Genomic DNA, 24,949 nt, shown 5'->3' with positions numbered 1-24,949 from the left:
CAATAACGGGAGGATCGTGAGAAAAGCTTTCACCTTGTTGGCTTTGGTCAAAACTGAAAAAAATATATGTTCTGCAAAACACAGGAATGCTACTCGGGATGATTTTCTTGCTGTATTGTCAAGGTGATTTAAGAAAACTGACACACCCGCACTTTTAAGCAGACATTCAACATGTTGTTGGCAGCCAATGGCTGTACAAGGTGTCAGTATCTTTTGCACATTCTTATACTGATGGCACACATTAGAAAGTATCAAGGTCATAATATTCAACCCATTTCCCCATATAAACTAAGTGGACTTTACAAGGAATTGATGATTTAATTAATTCAATTGATAAATGAATTAACAATTTGTCATGTACTTTCCAAAATTGCAGAAACAAAACAAATACAAACACGCTCATTTGCTACCTGAATTGGATAAGCACACACAGCAGTGCAGCCTCTTCTTTCTGCAGAACTGTACCAATGGAGGAGTGCATGGATAAACCCTACAGGAGATTCTCCAAAAGCACAGGAGGAGCTCCCACAAAAGTCCAAACACTCTCTCCTCTCCAAAATGCCTTGAATCTTTAACATAAAGAAATATGGTATAGTTCCTTAACTGAACCAACCACAATACTTTGCATTAAGCATTTTACTTGCAGACGCATCAACAGCCTGAGTGCTGGTTGCGCCCCTTTAGAAAACACAGGGAACAGTTATGGGTCGAGCTGCAGCTCATTGGTCGCCTGGTGTCTAAGCTCTACTGAGGATAATCTCGCTCTCACTGACAGCCAACACATCCACAAAGACCCTGTGGCTGCAAATACTTTGGAACCTCAGAGTAATTTTTCATACTCCCTTGGAGGTTGGTCATCCAGGACTTGTCAAATAAGACCTTCACAGTTTTTTTTCAGCCCCTGCATGACCATGGAAAGATGTCTAAACTGAACTGCATTGTGTTACTCAGAGATTCTTGAATTGTGTGGACAGCTTGCATGAAAGGAATTCATGTGTGGTGTGCAGAGCGGTAAAGATAAATCTTATCATGTCCGTGTGAGAAAATGTCTGTTTAAGCTTTAGGGACTTATTACTGGTGTTATATGGATGACTAGCATGACTACTTTTCAATGTAACTCACCATGAATCCCAACTATGTATTTTGTTCCAAGCAAGTCTGCCAGTCAGAGATGTCCTGACTGCACGGGTGCCTGCTTTCTGTTCCCTCTCTTTGGGAAAGAGGCACACCCATCAGGAATCATTAGTCTTCATAGTGACAAGCCAGTGGTCCACTGAGAGACTCTCCCTGGCGGAGCTTTCTCATTGCCTCAGACAGTATTCTGGGACTTTTACCAAGAGGCTTAGGCAGTGTGTCATTTGTGTGGGGCCATCTTTCCTCTAATTACTTCTAATTCATGTTCTCATGTCCTGACAAAAAGGGTAAGGCGAATTTACCATAGACGTCATGTTACTATTCAGGTGAACAAATGACTGAATTAAGGCTTTTGTAGACAGCTACACTTGGAGGTTAGAATATCTGATAATATTACCTTTCTGTTTGCAGACGGACGCAGCATTGATGTATGACGCCGTGCATGTGGTGGCGGTGGCGGTGCAGCAGTCGCAGCAGATCACAGTCAGCTCTCTGCAGTGCAATCGCCACAAACCGTGGCGCTTCGGGGGGCGCTTCATCAGCCTTATTAAAGAGGTACCATGGCTGTCACCATACATACTGTGTCCTTTCACCTGGAATCTGAACAGTCTGTTGTGTAATATTGATTCTGCTCTACATTAACAACTGGATGAGAGTTCCTTTGACTAAAATCCTTGAACTAAACAGCACATCACCAGTGTGGTTTTCAGCACCATAATTCCAGAAATAAGATCAATATGGAAAACCAATACTTCTTATTTAATCTCCATTATCTTTATGAAGCGTAATCCTAACATCCACTCGTTTGCCATCCATGGTAACTCAATGGCTTTTGAGATCTTATTCCCTTCAGATTGCTTTTCTTCTGTGCACATCTCCTTCCGTGTTTATATCAAAGCCTCTGTGTCTCTCCTTTATTCTAGTCAGGGTCAGAAATGTGCTTTGTTCTCCAAGCTCTTTCATTCTGTGGATGGTATCATTGCAGCTCATTTTCAGAATGAGCCATTTAGTATCTGGCATTTCCTCCCCCACCCCCACCCTCCCAGTGCCTCCTATCACTCGCCATGTGTGCCTTTTCCTCCCATGGCTTTAAAGTGAAATTTCGAGCATGAGAAAGCACATGCATAATGAACTCTTACCTGTCAAAGTTGTTTCTGCTCCCGAGGCTTTGTTTCTTGTTATTTTACTCAGGCAGACAGAGCTAAATGGAATGCTCAAATGGAAAATAAAATTAGACCGGACTGGTATTGTAGAGAACAGGCAATCCCTGTACTTTTAAACTCAGGCTTATTTCCATATATGTTTTGGTCAAAATGATAAAAAGAGCCCTTGATTGTTGCTACCAGTCAACTTAAATAGAATTCCGCAATTTTACACGGTAAAAAAAAATGTCCGGAACATGCTGGGGTCTGCACCACACAGACTCAGCCTTATTGTTGGGATCAGTATCTAACATCATCACAGAGAGTATCAATCATAGTTTTGTTCGCTACCCACACATCTCCATAACACTGCTGAAAGCTGAAGATTTCAAATCTCCCCATCATCGTTCTTATTGCATTTATATTCCAAGGCCCACTGGGATGGTCTGACAGGACGCGTACTCTTCAACAAATCCAATGGACTTAGAACAGACTTTGACCTGGATGTCATCAGTCTGAAAGAGGAGGGACTGGAAAAGGTGGGTCAGTTTATAAAAAAAATAGGCATCAGTTGATTTCTGTCATTAAGAGATGTAAAAAGAAAATATCTGGTAGGCAACAGGAGTTAATATAACTGAATTGTCCTTGCAGATTGGAACCTGGGATCCTCCAAGTGGGCTGAATATGACAGATACTCATAAAAGCAAGACATCCAACATCACCGACTCTTTGGCTAATAAATCTCTGCGTGTATCCACAATACTGGTAAACATCCCCAATATTCACTTTTACACACAACCACACACCCACACCCTGTCACTGATACAATACAAGTATCCAAAATGACTTTAATCGTACAAGTCAAACTAAATTTTCAAAGGAATATTTTAGTCATACGATTCCTCCTCCTGCAGGAAGAGCCATATGTGATGTTTAAGAAGTCTGACAAACCTCTCTATGGGAATGACCGATTTGAAGGCTACTGTATTGATCTGCTGAGGGAACTCTCTGGCATCCTGGGCTTCCGATACGAGGTACGATTAGTGGAAGACGGGAAGTATGGCGCGCTGGACGAGGGTACAGGCCAGTGGAATGGCATGGTGCGGGAGCTCATGGACCATGTGAGTCGCCGATCAACACTCCTCCAAACACTAACATTAAACAAAACATGGACATACATTGATTAATTTACCAGTATATGAGCATAGAAACATTGTAAGGATATTCTTTTTTGATTACCTATTCTTTGGTGCCTCTCCAGTTAAGGGATGATTTGCTGTTGTAAATACAGCCACAGGGATAAAAATTGATCTGATAATGGCAAAGAACAATTAGATAAATATATTGAACTGAACCTTTTTAGGATTTGTGTGTGTGTGTGTGTGTGTGTGTGTGTGTGTGTGTGTGTGTGTGTGTGTGTGTGTGTGTGTGTGTGTGTGTGTGTATGTGTGTGTCTGTGAGTTTGAGTAAAATCAGAGATGTCTCTCACCAGAAATTATTGCATGGTAACTCCCAGAGATCCACAGCTTGTATTTCATTAAAAAAATAATAAACTTTAGTGTGAAGGGAAACTAGCATCTTATAAAACTGTTGATAAGTCTGATTGAATTCCATTTAATTTCTGTAGCTGGTATTTCACATAGCAAAATGATGAACATGGATAAAGAGTCATATATATATATATATACACACACACACACACACACACACACATATATATATACATATATATATATATATATATATACACACATATATATGCCTCACACAGCATGAGGGACCCTGGTTTGTTTCCGACAAGGGGACCTTTCTGTTTGGAGTTTGCATGTTGGCCCCTTGTCTGCGTGTGTTTCCTTTGGGTTCTTCGGTTTCCTCCCACAGTCCCAAAACATGCAGGTTAATTGGGAAAAATTGGGAGAACTCGCCCAAATGAATGAATGAGTGAATGGTTGTTTGTCTATATCTCGCCAGATGACATCTGGGATAGGCTCAAGCATCCCCCTCAACCCTGAGTGCAGGATAAGCGGAAGAAGATAGATGGATGGATGGATGAATGGATATATACACATATATTTCTTCAGCAGTGAACGGTTTTACCATTTATATTTAATAAAGATTTAAAATGCCATAAATTAAATTCGGATTTGGCCAATTGGTATCTTAAACATTAACTAGACTATGCTATAATACATCAGTATAAATTCATAGCACCAAAAAAAATCTCACATCCACCATGGACATTATAGATGAGCCAATTCATTGCAGATTAATTCCTTTTAGCAATTGTTGCCTTTCGTGGTTAATGTTTGACGTTGTATATGAAGGATCCAATATGCTAACCGATAATTTCCATAAAAACCTTGCTGGTTTACTTTATAATCTAGCAGGGGTAATGACTGTGATTATATCCCCCCTCTTCATCCTGTATATATCAACCCCACCAACCGCTTACAGATATTATACATCAACATAATATTTCGTAGTGTGATATCTCAGCTCTTTGGGGACTCTCACTCAGACACCCGCTCCACCCTGCCTATATTATCTCATTGCAGAAAGCAGACTTGGCAGTAGCTCCTCTGGCAATCACTTACATCAGAGAGAAGGTCATTGACTTCTCCAAGCCCTTCATGACGTTGGGGATAAGTATCCTGTACCGCAAACCCAATGGCACCAACCCCGGGGTCTTCTCCTTCCTCAACCCCCTCTCACCTGATATCTGGATGTATATTCTGCTGGCTTGCTTGGGTGTCAGTTGTGTGCTGTTTGTCATAGCCAGGTAACATGCCGATCCTCCCTTCCCGTTTCTACTCTTTCTTCTTCAAGCTGTTCACCTGTACCCACAAAGACACATCTGTGCAGAGAGGAAAGGAATTCTTTCACTAAAAATCATCTAACTTTTGGATAAGCAGACTGCAACAGTGCTCATGCAGTATTAGAAGACTGTTGACAATAAGCAGAGGATATCCACAGCGGTAGAATTTGAAATGTAAACGGCTGCCACACATGTGTTATTGTATTTTTTGTACTGTGAGTGTCCTACCACTGTACACAGCTTCAGTACAGTTTTTAAAACTGATCTAAAGTAAACTGCTAAACAAAGTCTTTAAAAAGAAGCATTAATCAGCACTTCTCAGAGTGATGCTTCCTACTGTCTCTTGAACTTACCAAACAGAAAAAGTCCATAGGTTTGCCATAATAATCTTGCAAAAACAAAAGATCTTTAAAGAGAGGAACGAAGAATAAATGTTTACTCTGATCTGATTACAGCAAATGAGCTAAAACATAAATGAGCTAAATACACATTGCAGTATGGTCTTTAGATCTGACTTGTTCTTCGCACTGTCCCAGGCTTATTTCAGAATGCGTCTATCAAAAACCACTAGGGTCTAACTCAGCTGTTGGAAATGTTCAAATAAAATACCGGAATTGTACAAGAACAATTCTGTCTTAATCCCACTTAACCTCCCTCTGAAAAAAATCCCCTGGCTGTTGAAGCAAGAGATGTGTGTTAATCCCAGGTCTCCTCTTCCTCAACTTTGATCCTGGGGGTCTGGGTTTAATATACACATCATCAGATGTTACCGGCAAAATGATCACATGAGAAGAAAGCAGCAACTGTCACCTAAGTCAGTTCAGAATATGCAAATTAATCCTCTTCCTTTGTTCCACTGTTGGCCAGGGTAAGTGATTAGCATGCAGTTTTATTGATATTCACCTGCTTCATGAAATGGCCCCAGTACATTTATCTAATTATGACTCTCTTGTATGCACTCTGCCTTTTTGCATGCAATAGCAATAAAATGTCCTGGTGCACCACCGTGAATGACTGAAATTGTAAAGTGAAGCTAATTTTTATTTTTTTTACTTGTTTTTCTGCAGATCACTGAGCTGCTTCACTCATAATTATATTATTGATTGCACCACCACCAATTGATTAGTAGATTCTCTAAAGGCACACTTTTATTATTATTTTCTTAATCTTGTGCTAATAGAGTGTGTGGTGTGAGCTTATGAAATTGTGGTTTTGCACAATAAAACACTGAACACTTAAATCTCAGCAGGGGATTCGCCACCTCTTTAAAGCGTATGACACACACTTGTAAGTTTTCCCCTGACAAGGTAACCTTGTTTTAAGCGCCACGTGAATACTTTGCATTGCATCCCTCTTACTCTCTTTGTTGTTGAACAAATTGCTGTATTAAAAAATCAAATAACATACTAACACAACCAAAATCTTTTTCAGTATATCCAATATATCCAACTGCAAAAAAAAAGCATGCAACAACTGAAATGAAAAAGGATATGATAACAATTAGAAATAACACATGCATGTAATTACAGTTTTGCCGTCCACAACCAAGACACACAAGGCTTCACTTGACCTGAGAGAAATATAACAGATTTATAAAGCCTGTCCAAGTAATTGAATCTAACAGAGAGTTAATGGGGGTAGCAGGTTGTGTTATTGTAGTTGGAGATGGGTGAAGGGGAAGAGGAACACGGCCGAGGGAGGAAGAGGGGGAGGATCTTTTTAGCATTCTGTGCACAATTGGACACGTCCCTCGTGCTCGGTGTGAGGAGGTGACCTTATGTCCGCATGTTCCACATCCCCTTCTTCCTGGTGATCGGTGTGCAGAACACGGCCCCCAGGAATATAGGCTGGCTTCAGGGAAAGGTCACACAGAGGAGCCATGATACTGAAACTGAATACACATGTAGACCCTGAGAGCAACAAACACAATCCAATCAAATGTGTGTTGTTTAGATTTACACCCACCACTGAACCAACAGCACAAACAAGATGGTCACTCATGCTCAGATGTTCACCCACAATAAGCCTCGGGCTGCAGTTCAACATTATATGAGAACAGGAACATAAATAAGTCATCAAAGACTTTGAGATGCATTCGATCGCACAAATGCAAAATACACCGTTGCCACTACAGTATAAATGCAACCCCACATCGCACAGAGGTGCATGCGCAGACATTCGTGTGCCAGAGGGTTGATACACAAAGGATTAAAAACATGCACGTACTCTAAAAACCACATAACAACACAAAGCCATTGTTCAGTGTCACTCAACGGTGGTTCCAAGGAGACAGAGCTCATTGACATTCCTGCAAATCGGGAATGTTGATAAAGTCGACAGGAAGAATTATTGCGTCAACGCAACCATGTCCACATAAATGATCCTCAAGGGGACAGCGAAGAATGTAGCTTCAGAAAATAGAGCGATGTGAAAAATAAATTGCCACAATCACGATGTGTAAAATAAGACCCTGAATTAGGCTGACATATCTATATCTCTCTGTTCCGGGTAGTGCTTCTCGAAACACACGACATATACTATTTCTTGCTATAAATGTTCAGTGTTTTGCAAAGACACGTTTAGATAGACATAAGGTTTTGAGTCCCTGCGTATCTCTACAAGGCAGAGCTGAAAAATGACAATATGTTCCTGCCCAGACCTGTCATTCCAGCACGTTAGGGGAAAGCCAAACGGTCGTATCTTGTGCCTCAACCTTGCATTAGCAGCAGTTCCGCTTACCACCACTTCAGCACAATCTCAATCAGTTCTCCATGGCTAACCCTCGCACAGTTATGTTTTCCTAATGCCATGACACTTTTGCTGAAGATAATTAATGAGATGATTAAATGTCCATGACTGATCCAAAAGTAGGAACAAATAGTAGCCTCTAGGAGACTGATGCAAAAGGGTTGATATTCATGGGGCACTAAAGACAAATGAACATTAAGTATGTTTCCTTTTGAGGTGAGAATGATTTTGGTTGGAGGAAAATAGAATAATGAGTAAACTGGAAGGACGGCTTGGGAGAGGAAAAACAGAGATGGCTGTCAGGAGCCGAAATAAAGAAGGGAACTCACGTCTTGAGTCGGTGGTGTGAGTAATTGTGATTGGAGTTGCCGGGGAAAAGAAATAACGCCTCCTGAGTCAGTGAATCTGAATGAGTTCCAAAGATCATCACCCACTCGGACATTATCACCAGTGACAGTCTTATTCCAGCCTATTGATCTGTTCTTACAATAAACTGACGGCCTTTAAAAATGCCAATAAGTTGATCTCAGTGAAAGCCAGACTGATTTGCTTTATTCTCTGCCGCAGCTCTAACTGAACGGCCACGATAGCTGATACCTACGCATTTCGTTTTTGCTCACAAAGTTCTGAGATATATGTTTTATCTGTGGTTTAATCTGTTAAAATGAACACAATGTTCTGTGCTTTGTGCTGACGTAACTCTCTCTGCTTTGTCTTTTATAGGTTTAGCCCTTATGAGTGGTACAACCCGCACCCCTGCAACCCAGACTCGGATGTAGTGGAAAATAATTTTACACTGCTTAATAGTTTCTGGTTTGGAGTTGGGGCTCTCATGCAGCAAGGTAGTTGCCTCAGCCTGTGGCTACTGTTGCTCTGTGGAGCTTGAGCTCTCTGTGTCCCACTGTTTCTGAGGGTTGGATTTTTTTTTCGTAATTCAAGCCAGCAGCAACAGAGAGAGACCTCTGGGGGTCCATTGCTAGAAAGAGTGAATATATATTAAATTTCCGTATAATGTTTTTATCAGCTTAGATCAAAGATAAAGTTGTTTGTTTATACGACAGATTGAGAGTTTACTGTCAGTAAAAGCCCCGTTTATTCTAATGACATTATAAATACTTTTTACGATAGAATTTATACCCAGCGTCTTCTCCTCTTGCATTTGGCCCACCAGCACCTTGAGATCAGTGGGATGTGGAGTCAGGATGTGAGGTTACCTTGGGTACATGACTCTCTGGCCCAAACAGCCTATCACTACTCAATACAACTTTAAGCGATGAACACTGGATGCATTTAAATGTTGATGACTGATTGTTTAAAACACCTCGTTCTCACACGGTCAAAAGGGAACCTTTTTTTCTCTAATATTTGAAGCACTCATTTGTGTCTGGGACGATAAAGAACGGGGCTGTCTGGAATCCAAAAATCATCTTCTTTTGAGAGATTTCTCAAGTGATATCATCTTGAAGCAAAAGGCACATCTGCCTCAGATGAAAACCTCAGGAGAGTTCTTGAAATAAGTTTGACTGTTTTTAATCAAGCAATTATATTTTGTTTCCTACACAGTAAAAAAAATGAGGATATGCAAATGAATGTAAGATTAGCGTTTGCTGGGATGAATATATTTTGCAGCTTAACATTCAATCATGCCACCTCCCTCACCTCAGGCTCAGAGCTTATGCCCAAGGCGTTGTCAACGCGAATAGTGGGAGGCATCTGGTGGTTCTTCACACTCATCATCATTTCCTCCTACACGGCCAACTTGGCCGCCTTCCTCACTGTGGAGAGGATGGAATCGCCCATAGACTCAGCAGATGACCTGGCCAAGCAAACAAAAATCCTCTATGGTGTGGTGGAGGACGGTGCCACCATGAACTTTTTCAAGGTAACTGGGTTTGCCATGGTGTTTAAGAGTGATCAGTAAAAACACATCTGGAATTGTAAAAATTCTAAGGAGTGGGTTTGATGGATGATTGAAGACCCGCATTTCCTTATACAGACAATTTGTTTAGTCAGAAACAATGACAACAAATCAAGTCCATTAAAGTTTTGATTCATTATTTCTTATGCATCAAACAGAGTCTTTATTTCTTGTTTTTTTACCCTGCAAAAAACATAACCAAGTAATTGATAAGTCCAAACTGATATTGCAGTGCTCAGCGAAAAAATGTTTAAAACGAGCATCTCATGTTCATCCTTAAGCACAGTGTTTGGATAAATGCTAGGTTTCAATACAAAAAAAACAAAAACAAAAGTTTTTTCTAATTGTCGGTCCTTCTATCAACGTCTATCAATTTCATTCACAGAAAACAAAGATCTCCACATATGACAAGATGTGGGAATTCATGAACAGCAGAAGGCAATCGGTGATGGTCAAAAATGTGGAGGAGGGCATCCAGCGAGTTCTGACATCAGAATATGCCTTCCTAATGGAGTCCACCACAATCGAATTTGTGACCCAGCGCAACTGCAACCTCACACAGATTGGAGGCCTCATTGACTCCAAGGCCTATGGAGTGGGAACGCCGATGGGTAAGGACATCAGGCCTCTGTTCTCTGTCTTGCATGCAGGCTTATGAAAATTTTCATTAAGTATATGTTTGAAAAGCACAATGCAGACACTGGGGCACACGAGAGATCTGGCGCAAAAGCTAGATATTGTGGGAATAGCAGGGTTGACCTTTATCGATGGCGTGTGCTAACGTTATGACGGAAGTGAAGTATGAAACATTTAGCTTAATGATAGCAAACGGCTGTTGAAGTTGAGGTTATGGATAAGGTCAAATATTGCTTAGGGTGAAATAAAAAAACCTTATGAATTCTTTCTGGCTTTGATAGTTTTGCACAACAAATGTTCCCTCACATATCCCTTTTAGCGATGTTTTGAAGAGAGAAAAACTGGGACTGGAAGACAGTGAGGCAACCATAGAAAGAAGCCGGAAAGAAAATTTAATGCAATTCCTTTTGACGTTCTTGACAGTACCTGAACTGTAGCTGAGCAGCAAACCACAACAACATGCATTTGAGTATGGTTAACAGGCAATAAGAATAGTTTCAACAGCGTATTTGTTATCTTTGCATCGTCAGAGATTAATATTGTGATGTTTGAAAGCAGTACTATTTTGTGCAGAGGACATCAAACCGCAATGGCTGTGTGTTTGTGTATGATACTTCACTAAAGTATGATCAAACTTTATATATTTTCCATCTCCAAATGCTAGTCCTGTTGCATATAAAGCAGTACGAGTCAAGTCAATAAATATTTATTGAATGCTTGCTTTCCATGAGTCCCTGAAGAGTCCCATCCCAGGTGTCAAGAAGGTGGAAGTGCTTATAACGAGCCCAAAGGGAACCCTGCAAACAGCTGTAATGGCCATATCCATCATCAGTGATATGAAGGCCATCAAAATAGGGATGATTAATTCTGGCCATCCACATCTGGACCCAGCAAATGCTGATCAGTATGGGGCAGTTATGGATCTGCAGAGATGCTATGATCACTACAGCTTTAACAGAACTGAGATGATGTTATGAAATATAGTCCCTCTATTGCCCAGTTAGCAAAAGAGAACTTGCACTGATGCCCTTGAGATGGATGACACATGGACATAAAATGTACATGAGTTCTTTTACTTTCATGTGATGCTGCATTGTATCAACTAAATTATATATTTCTATCCTATTGTGCACTGATGAGAGGCACAATATTGAATTGCATAAAAAATAATGCCTGAATAGGCTGCTGTCTGAGTTATTACTGCCCACTGAGTCAGTCTAATTTCTATTTCTGGTTTTCATTGGACAGTTACAGAAATAAAGCTCATTATAGCTTTAAAATGTTTCCGCTGAGAGAGAGAGAGGGTCTTGAGAAACTGAATTACTTCATTAGTTCGAGTTCAGTTCCGTATTGATGATTGCATTCCCATCTTTAAAGAATAAAAATATTTTATTTATCTCATAGTTATCCATTCTTGGACATTCATATGCCTTTGATACAAATACCCTTTTGCTTTGAAAACATTTAAATTGTTTGGCCTGCTGAGAATTGTCATCTACACAGCTTATTCCCTGTTATGCTGCTTTACAATAATGCCCAACACACCTGTATGACAAGTATATTAACCTCTTACAACATGTAGATTCACACAAGTACTGCTCCCAAATGCATCATTTATAGCTATCGACTTAAACTTTGATCACATTAGTACCCAGCAGACGGTGATGGATGTTTTCTGGTTTTGAACATCTGTCAGGTGGTTAAATGTGCACAGTGTGTGAAGCACAGCGCCTTCCCATTCGTACATATCCTCCAGAATGTTCCAGTGCTATATTTGAAGGTTGCAAGATCTATTTCCTATCTTCAAAGGATCCAAATCTTATGCTTCCTTTATTATCTATATTATGTGTGTGTGTGTGTGTGTGTGTGTGTGTGTGTGTGTGTGTGTGTGTGTGTGTGTGTGTGCGTGCGTGCATGTGTGTGTGTGTGTAATCAATTTTATTAATTATCATTTATTATTAATGGTATTACATACCAAATAGTTTATTTTTTGCATCTATTGTTTCTGACTCATTTCAGGTATTTTATTTCTATCATCAGGTAACTTATTCCTGGTCCACAGATGTTTTGCTTACTTCTGTGTATTCTTCACCGATTCTAGTATTTTTCAGGTAATTCTCAGAAGAGTATACATATCCGACATGTTGAAATATTTAACTAAAAGATTTAGAAATGAAGCGTAGTTATTTCTTGTGGTTTTCTGCCCAGAAGCTGCATACTTAATCCAAGCAATTAACTATTAATGTTGCACCTGTTTGTGTCCTCGAATTTCATGGAAAATATGACAAATATTTTAAAGATTTTGTCATTGTGTCCCCAGTTGGGTGGTTCCCCTCAGGTACTCAGTCAAGTATATATTTGTATAATAGACCCCTCGACGCACTCAGTCACATTGACTAACGGGCACATATGCGCATGAATGAATTATTTTAAAAAATAGATTTCCATTCACTAGCATAAAAGTAATCATGTAGATATGCTGATAAAAATCAGTGGCACCCAGTAATCTTCAGTTTTTGTAATAATGCCCTCTGTGTCAGTCTAAATATATAGAGAGTGAGATGAGAGGATGATGGATGATAATAGACTCGTGATAGATGTGACAGAGGGGGAGTTGACTCAGCGGCTGACAACACAAGACACGAATATACCTGCGCTGAATACGCATTATTGTTCTCATGAGTTTTTACGCATAAAACTATTCCTAAAATGATTTATGCTGTGTTGTGATATAAGATCTACATTGCATTAATGTTTCTTCTTTTTTAAGTCAAAGCCAATAAGCAGATGAACCCAGTGTTTGAAGTGCAAATGTTGATACGTAGAGGCTTCATTACTCATGACTTCCGTAATCACATAAATACACTTTTAGCTTTAAAAAGCAGTTTATAAATGAAACATGGAAATTTACAATAAGTATTAATCTCCTTTGGCCTTGCAGGAACCGAGTGTGCGTGCCGGGCCTCAATTGGCCGCCTGTTTTGTCCCACATGGCTGAGTAGTATGAGACAACGTTTTGGTTCTTTGCACTGATTTCTCCTCTTTTGATCACACTAGCAACTGCTGTGCCCTGATGCCTTGTCGCTAATTCTAGAATCCTCCCACTGTCTGTGGATTTGGAGTCTTTTGCTCATCACGGCCTAAGCACTAATAAAAAAAAATACTGATATTACTACTGTATCTAAAATGTACACATATTTTCAAACACATATCCCTGTATGCATTATACATCAAACTAGGTCTCACCCTATTTACATACACCATTTACAGCAGATGAAAGTGTGTGCAAACAGCAGCTTATTCATCAGAATCAACAGCAGCTTTGCCTCTATGAAGCCAGGTCTACGTTGCCAACTCCTCGTGCATTATAATTCATACTGCAGCAAGGATTGAGGATTCTGGAATCACTCTGTGAATACAGGGATTAGTTGGATTTAAAGAAGGACTTACAAAAAACTCTCTCTGTGGAGCAAACAATAACATGACAGGTTATGATAATATGTGATGCAGAATATGTTTCATACACCGACCAGCTCTGATAATATATCTATATATCTATGTATCTATATATATATATGTTTGTGTGTGTGTGTGTGTGTGTGTGTGCGTGTGTGTGTGTGTGTGTGTGTGTGTGTGTGTGTGTGTGTGTGTGTGTGTGTGTGTATACATGCCGGAACATATATAGCTAGTCATAATGTTTTATCATGCACAAGGTTGTTATCCATGTTGTATTTCCGTCATTGCAGGCTCTCCATACAGAGACAAAATTACGATAGCTATCCTGCAGCTGCAGGAGGAAGGGAAGCTTCACATGATGAAGGAGAAGTGGTGGAGAGGGAACGGCTGTCCTGAGGAAGAGAGCAAAGAGGCCAGCGCTCTGGGGGTGCAGAACATCGGTGGTATCTTCATCGTGCTGGCTGCAGGACTGGTGCTGTCAGTGTTTGTGGCTGTCGGGGAGGTCCTTTACAAGTCAAAACAGAACGCCCAGCTTGAGAAGGTACTATAAATGTTCCTTTGATGGATTCTTTTTTAGAACCAATGCCATCGTAATACTGAACCAGGGCATCTCATCACTCGTATCCCGTCTCTTTATTCTTCTTTTGACAGATAGATTGATTTCCAACCCAAAAAAAGAACATTTAAATAACAAATCAACCGTAGTGGGATCTTCACTTGTGTGTCTGGTTACGCATGATTTATTTTGTGAAAATTCCAAAGGGCTATTTTAGATTAACATCTAACATTTGTGAAACGGTTGCTCAGTATTTGAAGAAATGTAACAACACCAGGCCTCCAATTCAGGGTGACATCTGAATTGTCTAACTCACAATGCAAAAACACTTTGCACTTTCAATCTACAATATTATTTTTGTTTTTTTAAGGACTATATTTTTTTCCTTGTCTTTGTGCCTAAAAGCCCTAACAATGAGGTAATTACAGGCAAAAAGAAAATTCTCAGTGTGACCATAAGCAGTTGCTGCTCCTTTTTCCTAAAAAAGAAGTATGGGTATGAGTATATTCCATACTGTTGTGACTGTGGACTATTTTAGAATCGGCTGCCCCATTATGAATTTAAGAGTGCCTTGCCATATAGTGAGCTGTATAAGCCCCGACTGTGTGTTTTAAACAAGTCTAGAATTAGAGCAGCAGTCAGGAGGGTTGCTTTATTGTAACAGTGGTTAGTGTCTGTCTTTTGTCAGGATTGCATTTTTTTCAGAGCACATTTTAGCTGTCATTAATCAAGATCCCCAAGGCCAGGCAAAAATATAACCATATTCCAAATGTCACCATATGCACGCTACCATGGTGCTACCAATTTACTTCCTGACAACTCTCCCCCCGCCAATGCCCACCTCCATAACATTGGCTTTTTTCTCTCCCTTTTTCCCACCACCCCACATCTCTCACTTCTATGTTCTCCCTCATTGCCCCCGCGCCCCAACCCCCACTGTTGGCCTTTCCCCAAATGCAAAAAAATACCTCACTCATATACCAGGCAAAAATATGGAAAATAAGATAAAAATAAAATAAAATAAAACACAGAGGTGTCACCCACAAATATCCATCTCAAAGCCCCGAAAACAAACAGAAAAATAATAGCTTCCACGCCGTACAGCTCTCCCTTCGTTTATTTTTCTTTTCTCACACACCATACCAGAATTGGATTCAGCATAGTCATGATTTATTGGACTTTGTCGGGGCAAGGCTGGTAGACAATCACATTGACATTTTATAGGATTTCACCCTCCACTCCTAATGCAGATACAAAGAATAGCGATATAGCTGTAGTTGTGTGATGTGTTGGTCTCTAAAGCAATGATTGATGTTTCAAACTATATAGCTTTTACATTTTAATATCAATTGGAATGTTGTCCTTCATCGTCCTTCATTCATTCAAGTTGTCTCTCATAACTTTTCAAATGTTCTTTTCTCCATATTTTATGTCAAATGCAATATCAAATAGTGTTGCAGGTATAATAAATAGCATTAGAGTTCATTGTAGGGCTCAATTTGATATCACTACTGAAAGGATAGGTGTCAAAAGCTTTAATGCTCTGAAAACAGTTTGATTGATTTTTCCTCAGATTTTTACCTCTCACAATCTTTGAGTCAGTTTCAAAGACATTTTGGTCGGTGTTATGTTCTGTGTTGTCCTACCGCCCAGTGTGACAGGAAGACCGGAAAGGACCTCAGCTGTCAAAAAAACAATAGCGCTTGATAAAAAGAAGTCTTTGAGGCCTTGGTGAAGCTCAAGCTTGGTACAGCAGGTGAAGGGAACGGATATCATTTGTATCAGATGAACTACAGTGTAATCTCGTATCCAATGTATGACCTTTTAGCACTGCCTGATTCGGTGTGTGTTGATGTCTTTTCTTATGTGACAAACATCTGCGGCTGGAGAAAGGTCACATACATAAAAGACACCTCTGAATATGCCAAAAATGACTGACTGGTGAGACAAGATTCACAATCTTTTGTTTATCTATTGTGAGTCTCTCCTACTCACAGTAAACAGAAAAACTCGTGATTTGCGTGAAAATGTCTTGATAGACCAGATTTTTAATATCATTCCTGGAGTTTACCAGTAAATGGGGGTTTAAACGCAGAGGATGTGCATTTTTGGCCCAGCCATGACTGCCTTTGAGTACCAGGTGCATTGAATATAGAAGGGATTTGTCCAACAAGATGGAGTGTGAATTAGACAGCAGAAGCTGCAATGTGAATGCTGAGTCCATCCATTTTGCCAAGAAGAGGTTGAGTCAGAGGTCCAGGCTCTGAATACATCAATCCATTTTCGTCAAACCTTGAGAGAGTGGCTATAAGCTTTGGGAAACCAAGGGAGTGCAGTAAAGGACACAAGCCATCAGAATGAGTTTCTTTCCCAGAATAGCTGACTTTAGCCTCAGAGCTACTCAGACAACTAAAAGGACATCTAATTTCTGGCCTTGGAATATGTTGAGGTTTACCAAAAGGACTCCTGGTTCTTTCCTGAAAAGAGGGATGTCTGACTTGCATCTGTCTGCCTCTTTCCAGCTTTTTGGAATTTGCAATTGTGATTGGATGAAAACATGCTTTTAACATGTTTTCGATTTTTCCTGTTGCCTGGTTGCAGACAGTTGTGTCTCCTAAGAGGAACGTCTGGCATACTAACACTTTCTGTCTAGTTAGTAGTCAGGACTAAGTTACATTCTTGAGTCAATACGGACTTTTTAGGACACACAATGGTTTGAACGGTGCAGCAGAAGGCACAGCCTAGTTATAACTTTTCCTCCGTCTTTCTTCCTTTCCCTCTGCAGCGATCATTTTGTAGCGCTATGATGGATGAGCTGCGGCTGTCTCTGAAGTGCCAGCGTCGTCTCAAACAGAAGCCCCAGCCTCCCGTCATTGTTAAGACAGAGGAAGTCATTAACATGCACACTTTCAATGACAGGAGACTCCCAGGGAAGGAAACCATGGCATGAACACCAAGCACGCCCTGAAAAACCACCCCTAGTAAAACCTGTGACGGGGAGAAGGGGTAAAATCAATGAACAGACTGAAGTTAACAGTCAAAACAGGACCCCTTTTGAACCCACTTGCTTATGTAGACAGATGTTTCCTGTGGAAATACAGATACCTGAGCAGTGTCACCTCACTGTGATGTTAACGTGTTAAAGGGAACTGAAAAGGATGGACTCCTTGGTTTTTGTCCATAAATATAAGTTAAAAGCAGAATATGGACAACACATAACTGGTGAACAAAAGAAACGAACAGACACACAATAAAACATATATCCACACAGGTTTTCATTTGACATTCGTACAGAGGGAATATTGTGACAGTAATACCAGTTGTAGTTTTTTCTGTTGATGTCAATGCCCTTTTGTCTTACTTCCATGTGTGCGACTCCATCGGTACCTCCCGTCAGTGGCTTCGGTTTCCTCAGAATGGTTTCAACAAACACTAATCTCGTAAGAACAAAGAGAACAGTACCAAATTGTTAACTAGGAAATAGTGTATAATCGTGACATTTTGTTGAAAATCAACTATGCTGACCTTGTCAACAATTCATTGTTTTCTTCTGTAATGTCTTTATTGTGCCAAAGTTTTGCCATATTGAAGAGCATTCTTCAATGCTTCTCACCTTCAAAGCCTCTAAAAAGCAATGTATTCTCTTAAAACTCTCATCCATGTCCATCCTTACACTTGTCCACAGTTTCTCTGTATCGGTTGTTGTAAAAAAAAAAAAAAAAGAAAAAGCAGAATTTCTACAAAATATGTTTGTTTTTCTACAAGAACAAGAACTTTTGTAGTACTTTGTATCATGTAGCCCCTCCTGTTGAGAACATATGTAGCAGATGCCAACTCGAACTCTGATGACTGTAGTGGCTGCTGAGCTTCAAGCATGGCTCTGTAGGGTTCATCTCCGTCATTGCTCCGTGTGTGTGTGTGTGCGCGCGGGCATGTGTGTGCGTATGTGTGTGTGTGTGTGTGTTTGGAGACAATGTGGTGGATCTCAGCTCTAAACTGAATTTAACATTTCTGTTCTCATTCTGTTTCATGAAGGCTGCTTTCAAAGCAGGAAAAGTGACTAATTCCAGAAATTTGATGGTGCTCCTGTACTTTGCGTCACTATGGTGAGTCACCAGAGATGACACAGTGAAACCAGAAAGTGTTATTTGTACTGAAAAACAAAATTTTTAAAGGATGCTGTTGACAAGCAGTACTACATATTTTGATCCAAGCGTTCTACTCTGATGTGTTTCATTGGACTTTTGACAGACATAAACTCCTGGAAGTGTGTATATTCTGAACTATCAAACACCAGTGCAATAACGCAAATCGTTTTCAGAATAGAATTGTATCAGAAAAAGATATCTATTTCATTTCCAACACGAATAAAATAGTCTCAAGAATGTCTTGTTTCAGCATGTATGAAAGTCTTTATTTAAAATCTTTTGAAATTATTTTAAGCACATAATGTTAATTTAAAGCGGTGATTCTTATCTCGCCATTCACTACAATGGTCCACCACAGTGTCAACTCTTTCCTGCCATCCTGTCAATTTTATTTTATTTCATTAGACAGCGAAGAGATCAAAATGGGAATTCCAACATCTCCAGCTGGCCATATCCATCTGCCAATTGTGTTGCTAGCCAGATTCAAAGAATGTCCCACAAAGCCGCTGATTGGGCCTGTCTGCTGGTTTCCCGTATATGGACTGAAATATCTTAGGCATTATGGTGATGAAAGTATATTGGTGGAGTGACTAATTTATCCAGTGGTTTTCTCCTGACAGTAAGTCCCTCAACAAAGCAACACTGTCATGCCTGGCTTCACTCTCATTTGTTAATTTTGGGCCATGTTGTGAAACAACAGGCATGCTCAGTTGGATGCCTCAGGACCACCCCCACCCTCATTCTCAACCACGTTTAGTCAATTGTTCTATTATTCCATGGATTTGAGAGACAAAAACACGACACCCCAGGGTCAAAACTCACAAACTCACAATGACATCTCTGCTGTCCACTGAGAGATGCGCCTAATAAGCAGAGGAAAACAATCTCTTATACACTTGATGAGAATTAAGATGTAATCCAGAAACTTGTTGACATTCTTCTGGTGTTGTTTGTGATTTTCCACACAGTTAGCTCTAGCGGTACGAGTTGAAGTGATTGATGACGTGACGTAGACACAGTTCCAAAGGTTGAGAGGCCCTGTTGAGGAAAAAAAAAAACAATCACCTCATGGAATTTCACTATGAAGCAAGATTTTACAAATATGTGATTAAAATGTTATAATTGTATTCTGTGTCTGATAGTCTTTTTCCAGCATGTATGGTTTTAGATTACCAGAGGGGAAAGACAAATATTGAAAAATAATGTGGCAGTATATGAAATGTCATCAAGCACAATCATTAGTATTATGTCTTGCATTATTCTGAAATTCCAGACTCTCACAATTGATTAAATGGCCAACAACTTGATTTGTATCATCTAAATGAATACATTAGGTAATTGCTAAATTGTTAATCAAATCAGGATCCTTTGGGCAGCTATTTTTCTGACATGGCTGCCTGCCAGTCTCTCTGACCACAGATTTTGAAATATGTCCCGTTGTGCTTAGAAAAATAGAGATGAATGGTGCTCGCTGTGATTCACAGGAGACGGCACAGCTCAAAAAAATACGGCTGCAAATGTCTGACTGATTTCTTTATGGGGGTTTTTTAATTATTGAATTATTTAAACATCAGTACCCGTCAGGTGGTCAGGCAGCTTTTGGTTTTCCGACAAGGCTTTCTGGAAGTCATGGTGCAGCCTCAGCTCTGCCGCCACAACATTAATGGCCACAAAAGCCTGCCCTCTAGATTGACATTGAAGGTCAGAGCATGTGTTAGTGCTTTCAGCAGAGACCATTTAGTATGTCACACTTATTTCCATCATATTAAGTTATCTTCCTCCTTCTCCTAAGTGGTCATTGGAAAGTTATCCTTAGATAACATCTTGTTCATTATGCAATTAATGGGCGAGATTGCATTATGGACATAAAATTGCCTTCTGAATGTGACTTTGGTTTGTAATACTGGTATTATAGGAGACTATGACCTGCCACAGGATGTTTTGTAAAGGAGGAAATGGAAATGCTGCTCCAGTCTGTTTCATTTTAATAATTCAGCATTTACCTTTTGAAAATATTACCATTTCATACAGAATGATAAAGTTGTAGTATCACAAAATGCAAGTCACTATAAACATGCAAATAACTGCAACTTATATACCAGAGATAATGTTTTGTTGCTGTCCCATAAAATCTGGAAATGTGTCAACATTTTTAAAGATGCAAAACCAAATTCTGCATTCAGCAAAGCAATAACAATGAAGCCTTTGACTTTTCAATGTTACTAAGTTGGAGTTTTTTGAATTATGTAACACCTGGCAAGTTTTACACAAAGGACTTAAGGTTATTAAATGTATTAGTGTGTGTAATGAACAATTTTGATTAAAGCGGAATATCTCACTCGCAGCCAGAATTAAATAGTTCAGATAATAAACAAGTAAATAAATTCAAAGTACTTTTTTGTTCACTGACTGAAATGCAAGGAAAATAAATTATTTACACAAAATCTGACACGAGCCCAATCAGTGTATAATTTATTATTGGGTCCATAATTTACCACTGGGATCCTACCAGCAAAACTAATAGCAATTTTGGCTTCAGTATTCCATATGTGGCGGATAATAACCCTTCTGTAGATTGTGTTGGCTTTCTTGCTGTGGAGTGCAGAATGTATAATATCGCATTCTGGGAAAATGCATCGAAGGTGGAATTGCTGCTTCGACCAAGGCCTTGTGGTTATCAATTGGTGATTTGGCACGCATGACGATCTCGTCAAGCAGCGGTATGTGTTTGCCTAAAGATAGGACCGATAAGAACACCAGAACATTAATTAAAATAATGGATTTGGGCCAATTATTCGTATTTTACGCGTGCCCTGCGTTAACCACTAGCCACATGTTACATTACTTGTTGTGGAAGAGAGGACCCTGTGTTTTGATTGAACCTTTATTATATTTTAGGAAAGACTGTTTCTCTCACGTTGCAATAGATTTGGATGTGGTTCTCTTTCGACGGCAGATGTGTTGTTGTGGGTGGCAGCTGCAGAATGGAGGAGCATATCTTAAGTGATTCACCCTGCTTGTGGTGCCTCACTAAGCCTTTCACTGACAATGTTTTCATTTCTATTTCCTTTATGTGTAACCAGGATGATGCTTGACAGCTCTGTCAGAAACATGACAGCGCTGGTAATATCTTAGAGTAAGGGTGAGAAAAACTAATGGGAAGTTTGAAGGCTATTTCATTCCCATGCCCTATTCTATGTTGTCCCCTGTGAAAAAAAATGCCATTGCGGAACAATTTGACAATAAATCATATTTTAGGAACTGCCAAATCCCCGGAGTCATGCCACAAATGAATTCACTTTCACATTACATCTTCTGCATTTGCACACACCAGAAATAACACTGTTAAGAATGTTGAACCACCCAGATCTCCAGACAGTGGAATCACAATTTTGTTCTCTGCTGTCAAATAACGCTCTCACTCTCCACCAAAACCCCTCATTAGGTTACCTCAAACAAATGTCTCTTTCTACCCTCTGTCTTCCTTTGAGTCATTCATACTGTTGATTCCAGCTCCGGAGGAATACATCAGGCATAACGCCGATTCTTTCATCAAGGCAGTAGCTTTAAAGTAATTTTCCTTCTCTCGCTGGGAGCCAAATGGACGAGAAGATGTCGATTCTCTCATCTCTTTGTCTGTCCCCTTTGATCTCCTTCGACGTGAATTCCCAATACGAAGAAGGTAAAGGGGTTGTTTTTGTCTTTCTCTGGCGCATGGTTGATCATACCAAATTGTCCAGAAATTACTTTTAATGACCCCTGTTTTACTTTAAAAAAAGAATACCAAAATCATGCTCTTGGCTGTCATTACTCATGGTGTTTATTAATGAAGGATGAATAATTCAGGTGCACTTGTAGATATAATAGCACCATCCACCGACGCTGTGGCCATGATGTTTCATCGCGGAAGGATGGATATCTTTGTGCATCTATGTCCATTTCCTTTTTTATTATTTTTTGGGGTGCGGGAGGTTTGAGCAAGCCCCGATGTTACAACACAACCTGCATGTCGGTGTGTTATTGTCTATGGCATTAAAAGACAGCGGTTGTGATTTATCTTGTATTCCCACTGCCGAGGCTCCCTCCATCTCACAGGAAAGGTTAAAGTATACAGCCTGGAGGCAGTACTACAAAGGTCAACATGCAGTTAAGGAATGAGCCATTGGACAATAGGGAGAAAGATGGAGAAGAAATGAACTCCCCTCCTTGGGCTTAAAACAGTCTGCAAACACCGCTCAAGACCTGACTTGGCAACTTAGGCCTAGCACTTTTTAGTAGGTTTATTGTCTCCTTCCCTGTTTCCATCTTCTTCTTTAGACCACTTTCTTGTCAGAGCGCCAGTTTACATAGGTTGCAGTTGACCTTGACAAAGCCATCTCCATTGGAGATTGTATATGGAAAAGGGATGTCTATAGAAAAATGATATCGGGTAACAAAGGGAAACTGTAAACAAAGACCATTAATTTAATGGACCCCCTCAAGCCTTGATGTGCTTAGCAGGGAGACACTGAGCGCGACAGCTGGCTGTAAAAAGCGAGGTGCAAGACCATTAAATAGGAGCAGGAGAACAGGGAGGGTAGAGAAGGAATACTAGCATCTTTGGAGAGTCAAATGTGTTGAGGTGATTAATCGGCCTCGACTGTGTCCTTCAGAAGGCTGGGGGACAACAACGCCAGCAAAAGCACGAGACTGCCTCCTTGTGGACGTAGAAGAAAACTTTGAGTTTCAGTAATCATGTTCTGTCCTCACATAACTTCGAATTTGAAATGTGATTTATTTTTTCAGGATTTTGCAAATTTGCTTCAATTTGTAGTATGGAAGTGTTTTATGTGAATGCAATAAGTTAACAGCACCATCAGCAAAATTGTCATTTTGGGAGGGAACAAAATTGGCCCAGATACTCTATTGAAGAGTAGTATAAAATTAAGAGATGAAGGAATCACTTCTTGAAATTTAACATGAGCATTTTCAAATTGACAACTTGCCAGTTTATCATTTAGGAGCTTCATGTGTCCTCAGCAGAGAAGTGTCTTCATGAAACAGAAAAGATCATCATAATATTGCATGTATAACATGACATGAGTAAATGTTAATCAAAATTGTGAAGGATTGTAATGAAAGTAAGATGTGAGGTAATCTATAATGAAGGCAAAAAAAAACAACATAATAAAAATGCCTTTTCAAAGGGAAAAATATTGTACTCCTATTCTGAGTGGGACTTTTTAATGGAGCATCTTCAGTTTCAGTGAATGGAAACATAACATCAGAAAGAATGGATTGTTTTTTCCTCCAAAACCGTTGTAGCATCCAACCCTCCACTGTATCCCAGACTGGCCACTGTAAAGATAGTACTTTGATACAATGATTTTGTATCTATTACATTTTGCATGACAATTTACCTACCATACATCAGAATAACAGAAAAAAATCAACCTTATAAAAAAAGAGAAAAGCAAGAATGTTTGATATTTCTTGGGAGCTCCAACAGTTGATCATTTGGATCAAACAATGTGCAGCAAAGATCGTAGTCTTAATTTGTGCTTCTGGTAAAATAGAATCCAACTAAACTGTCAAAACATGGAAATCTGTTGAGAAAATATATTCTATTATACTGTCAGAGGAGACTTTTTTTTTTTTGGCCATCTCTGACCTCGTATCCACCGGTAGAACTCAACTGACAAGAATTTTGAAATGCAATAGTCATCTCCTTGAAGGCTTTGACCCCGGTTTGACTTCCAGATGTGAAAAATATATTTGCTGAAAAATACCTGTGGGTGGCTACAGAAAAATGCTTGCTGAGGATCATTTTTGTGTCACTCTTTGCGCCCTGCGTGTGAGGAAATCTAGAATCCAGCAAACAGCAATGATGTCCAAGCCAAGGCTCTCTGTAAGTCTCTGGACTTGTAAGCACAGCTGTCTGTGAAGACTAATGAAGAGTCTGGGTGTCAGGGGGTCTCAAAGTATTTTAAATTGGAAGTTACGTGACACCTGGATCATTTTTGAGTCTTTTTGCAAACCGCAGTTAGTCAAGAGGATGTTGGGTTCGTCTGTGATAAATGTTTCCAATGACTCCATTAATATCCAGGCCAGGGTAATGGGTTTGAATTCATTAATCATATTTACTGTGGCAAAGTGAACTATGGTGGATAAGGTCTGATTATAAAGGACTGATTAAAGTATGATTAGGATCTATTTGTAATTAACATTGGTGTATTCAGAAACAATTATGGGGACCAGCATTTTTGGTGGCTGGTCCAGCAATGGGAAGGTTTCTGGGCCAATAAAGGATGCAAGAGTAGAAATTAAATATTCAATGTCAATACCAAACTGTGTCAAAACAAGTTAATGGTGAGTGGTTTATTTACACCCTAAGAGAATCCTGTTCAGTGTCACACT

At 39.8% G+C, this 24,949-nt stretch overlaps 1 protein-coding gene across 2 annotated transcripts in view; it reads left to right on the top strand.

Annotated features, from left to right (window-relative positions):
• The window catches only part of LOC147222873 (glutamate receptor ionotropic, kainate 2-like), a 62,466-nt gene extending 42,786 nt beyond the window's left edge, over positions 1 to 19,680 (top strand). For both annotated transcript variants that reach the window (XM_086167085.1, XM_086167084.1), the window contains exons 7-16: positions 1,546 to 1,689; positions 2,708 to 2,815; positions 2,928 to 3,041; positions 3,191 to 3,397; positions 4,832 to 5,055; positions 8,563 to 8,681; positions 9,504 to 9,721; positions 10,143 to 10,368; positions 14,140 to 14,390; positions 17,191 to 19,680. In XM_086167085.1, coding sequence (XP_086023211.1) covers positions 1,546 to 1,689; positions 2,708 to 2,815; positions 2,928 to 3,041; positions 3,191 to 3,397; positions 4,832 to 5,055; positions 8,563 to 8,681; positions 9,504 to 9,721; positions 10,143 to 10,368; positions 14,140 to 14,390; positions 17,191 to 17,355 — 1,776 coding nt within the window. In that variant the 3' untranslated portion in view covers positions 17,356 to 19,680. The remainder of the gene's footprint in view (positions 1 to 1,545; positions 1,690 to 2,707; positions 2,816 to 2,927; positions 3,042 to 3,190; positions 3,398 to 4,831; positions 5,056 to 8,562; positions 8,682 to 9,503; positions 9,722 to 10,142; positions 10,369 to 14,139; positions 14,391 to 17,190) is intronic.
• Positions 19,681 to 24,949: the final 5,269 nt, after the last annotated feature.

Source organism: Fistularia commersonii, chromosome 20 (assembly GCF_037954325.1).
Source record: "Fistularia commersonii isolate RoL2024-O1a breed Wild chromosome 20, RoL_Fcom_v1.0, whole genome shotgun sequence".
Lineage (NCBI taxonomy): Eukaryota > Metazoa > Chordata > Actinopteri > Syngnathiformes > Fistulariidae > Fistularia > Fistularia commersonii.
This window is presented reverse-complemented; position numbering and strand designations above follow the sequence as displayed.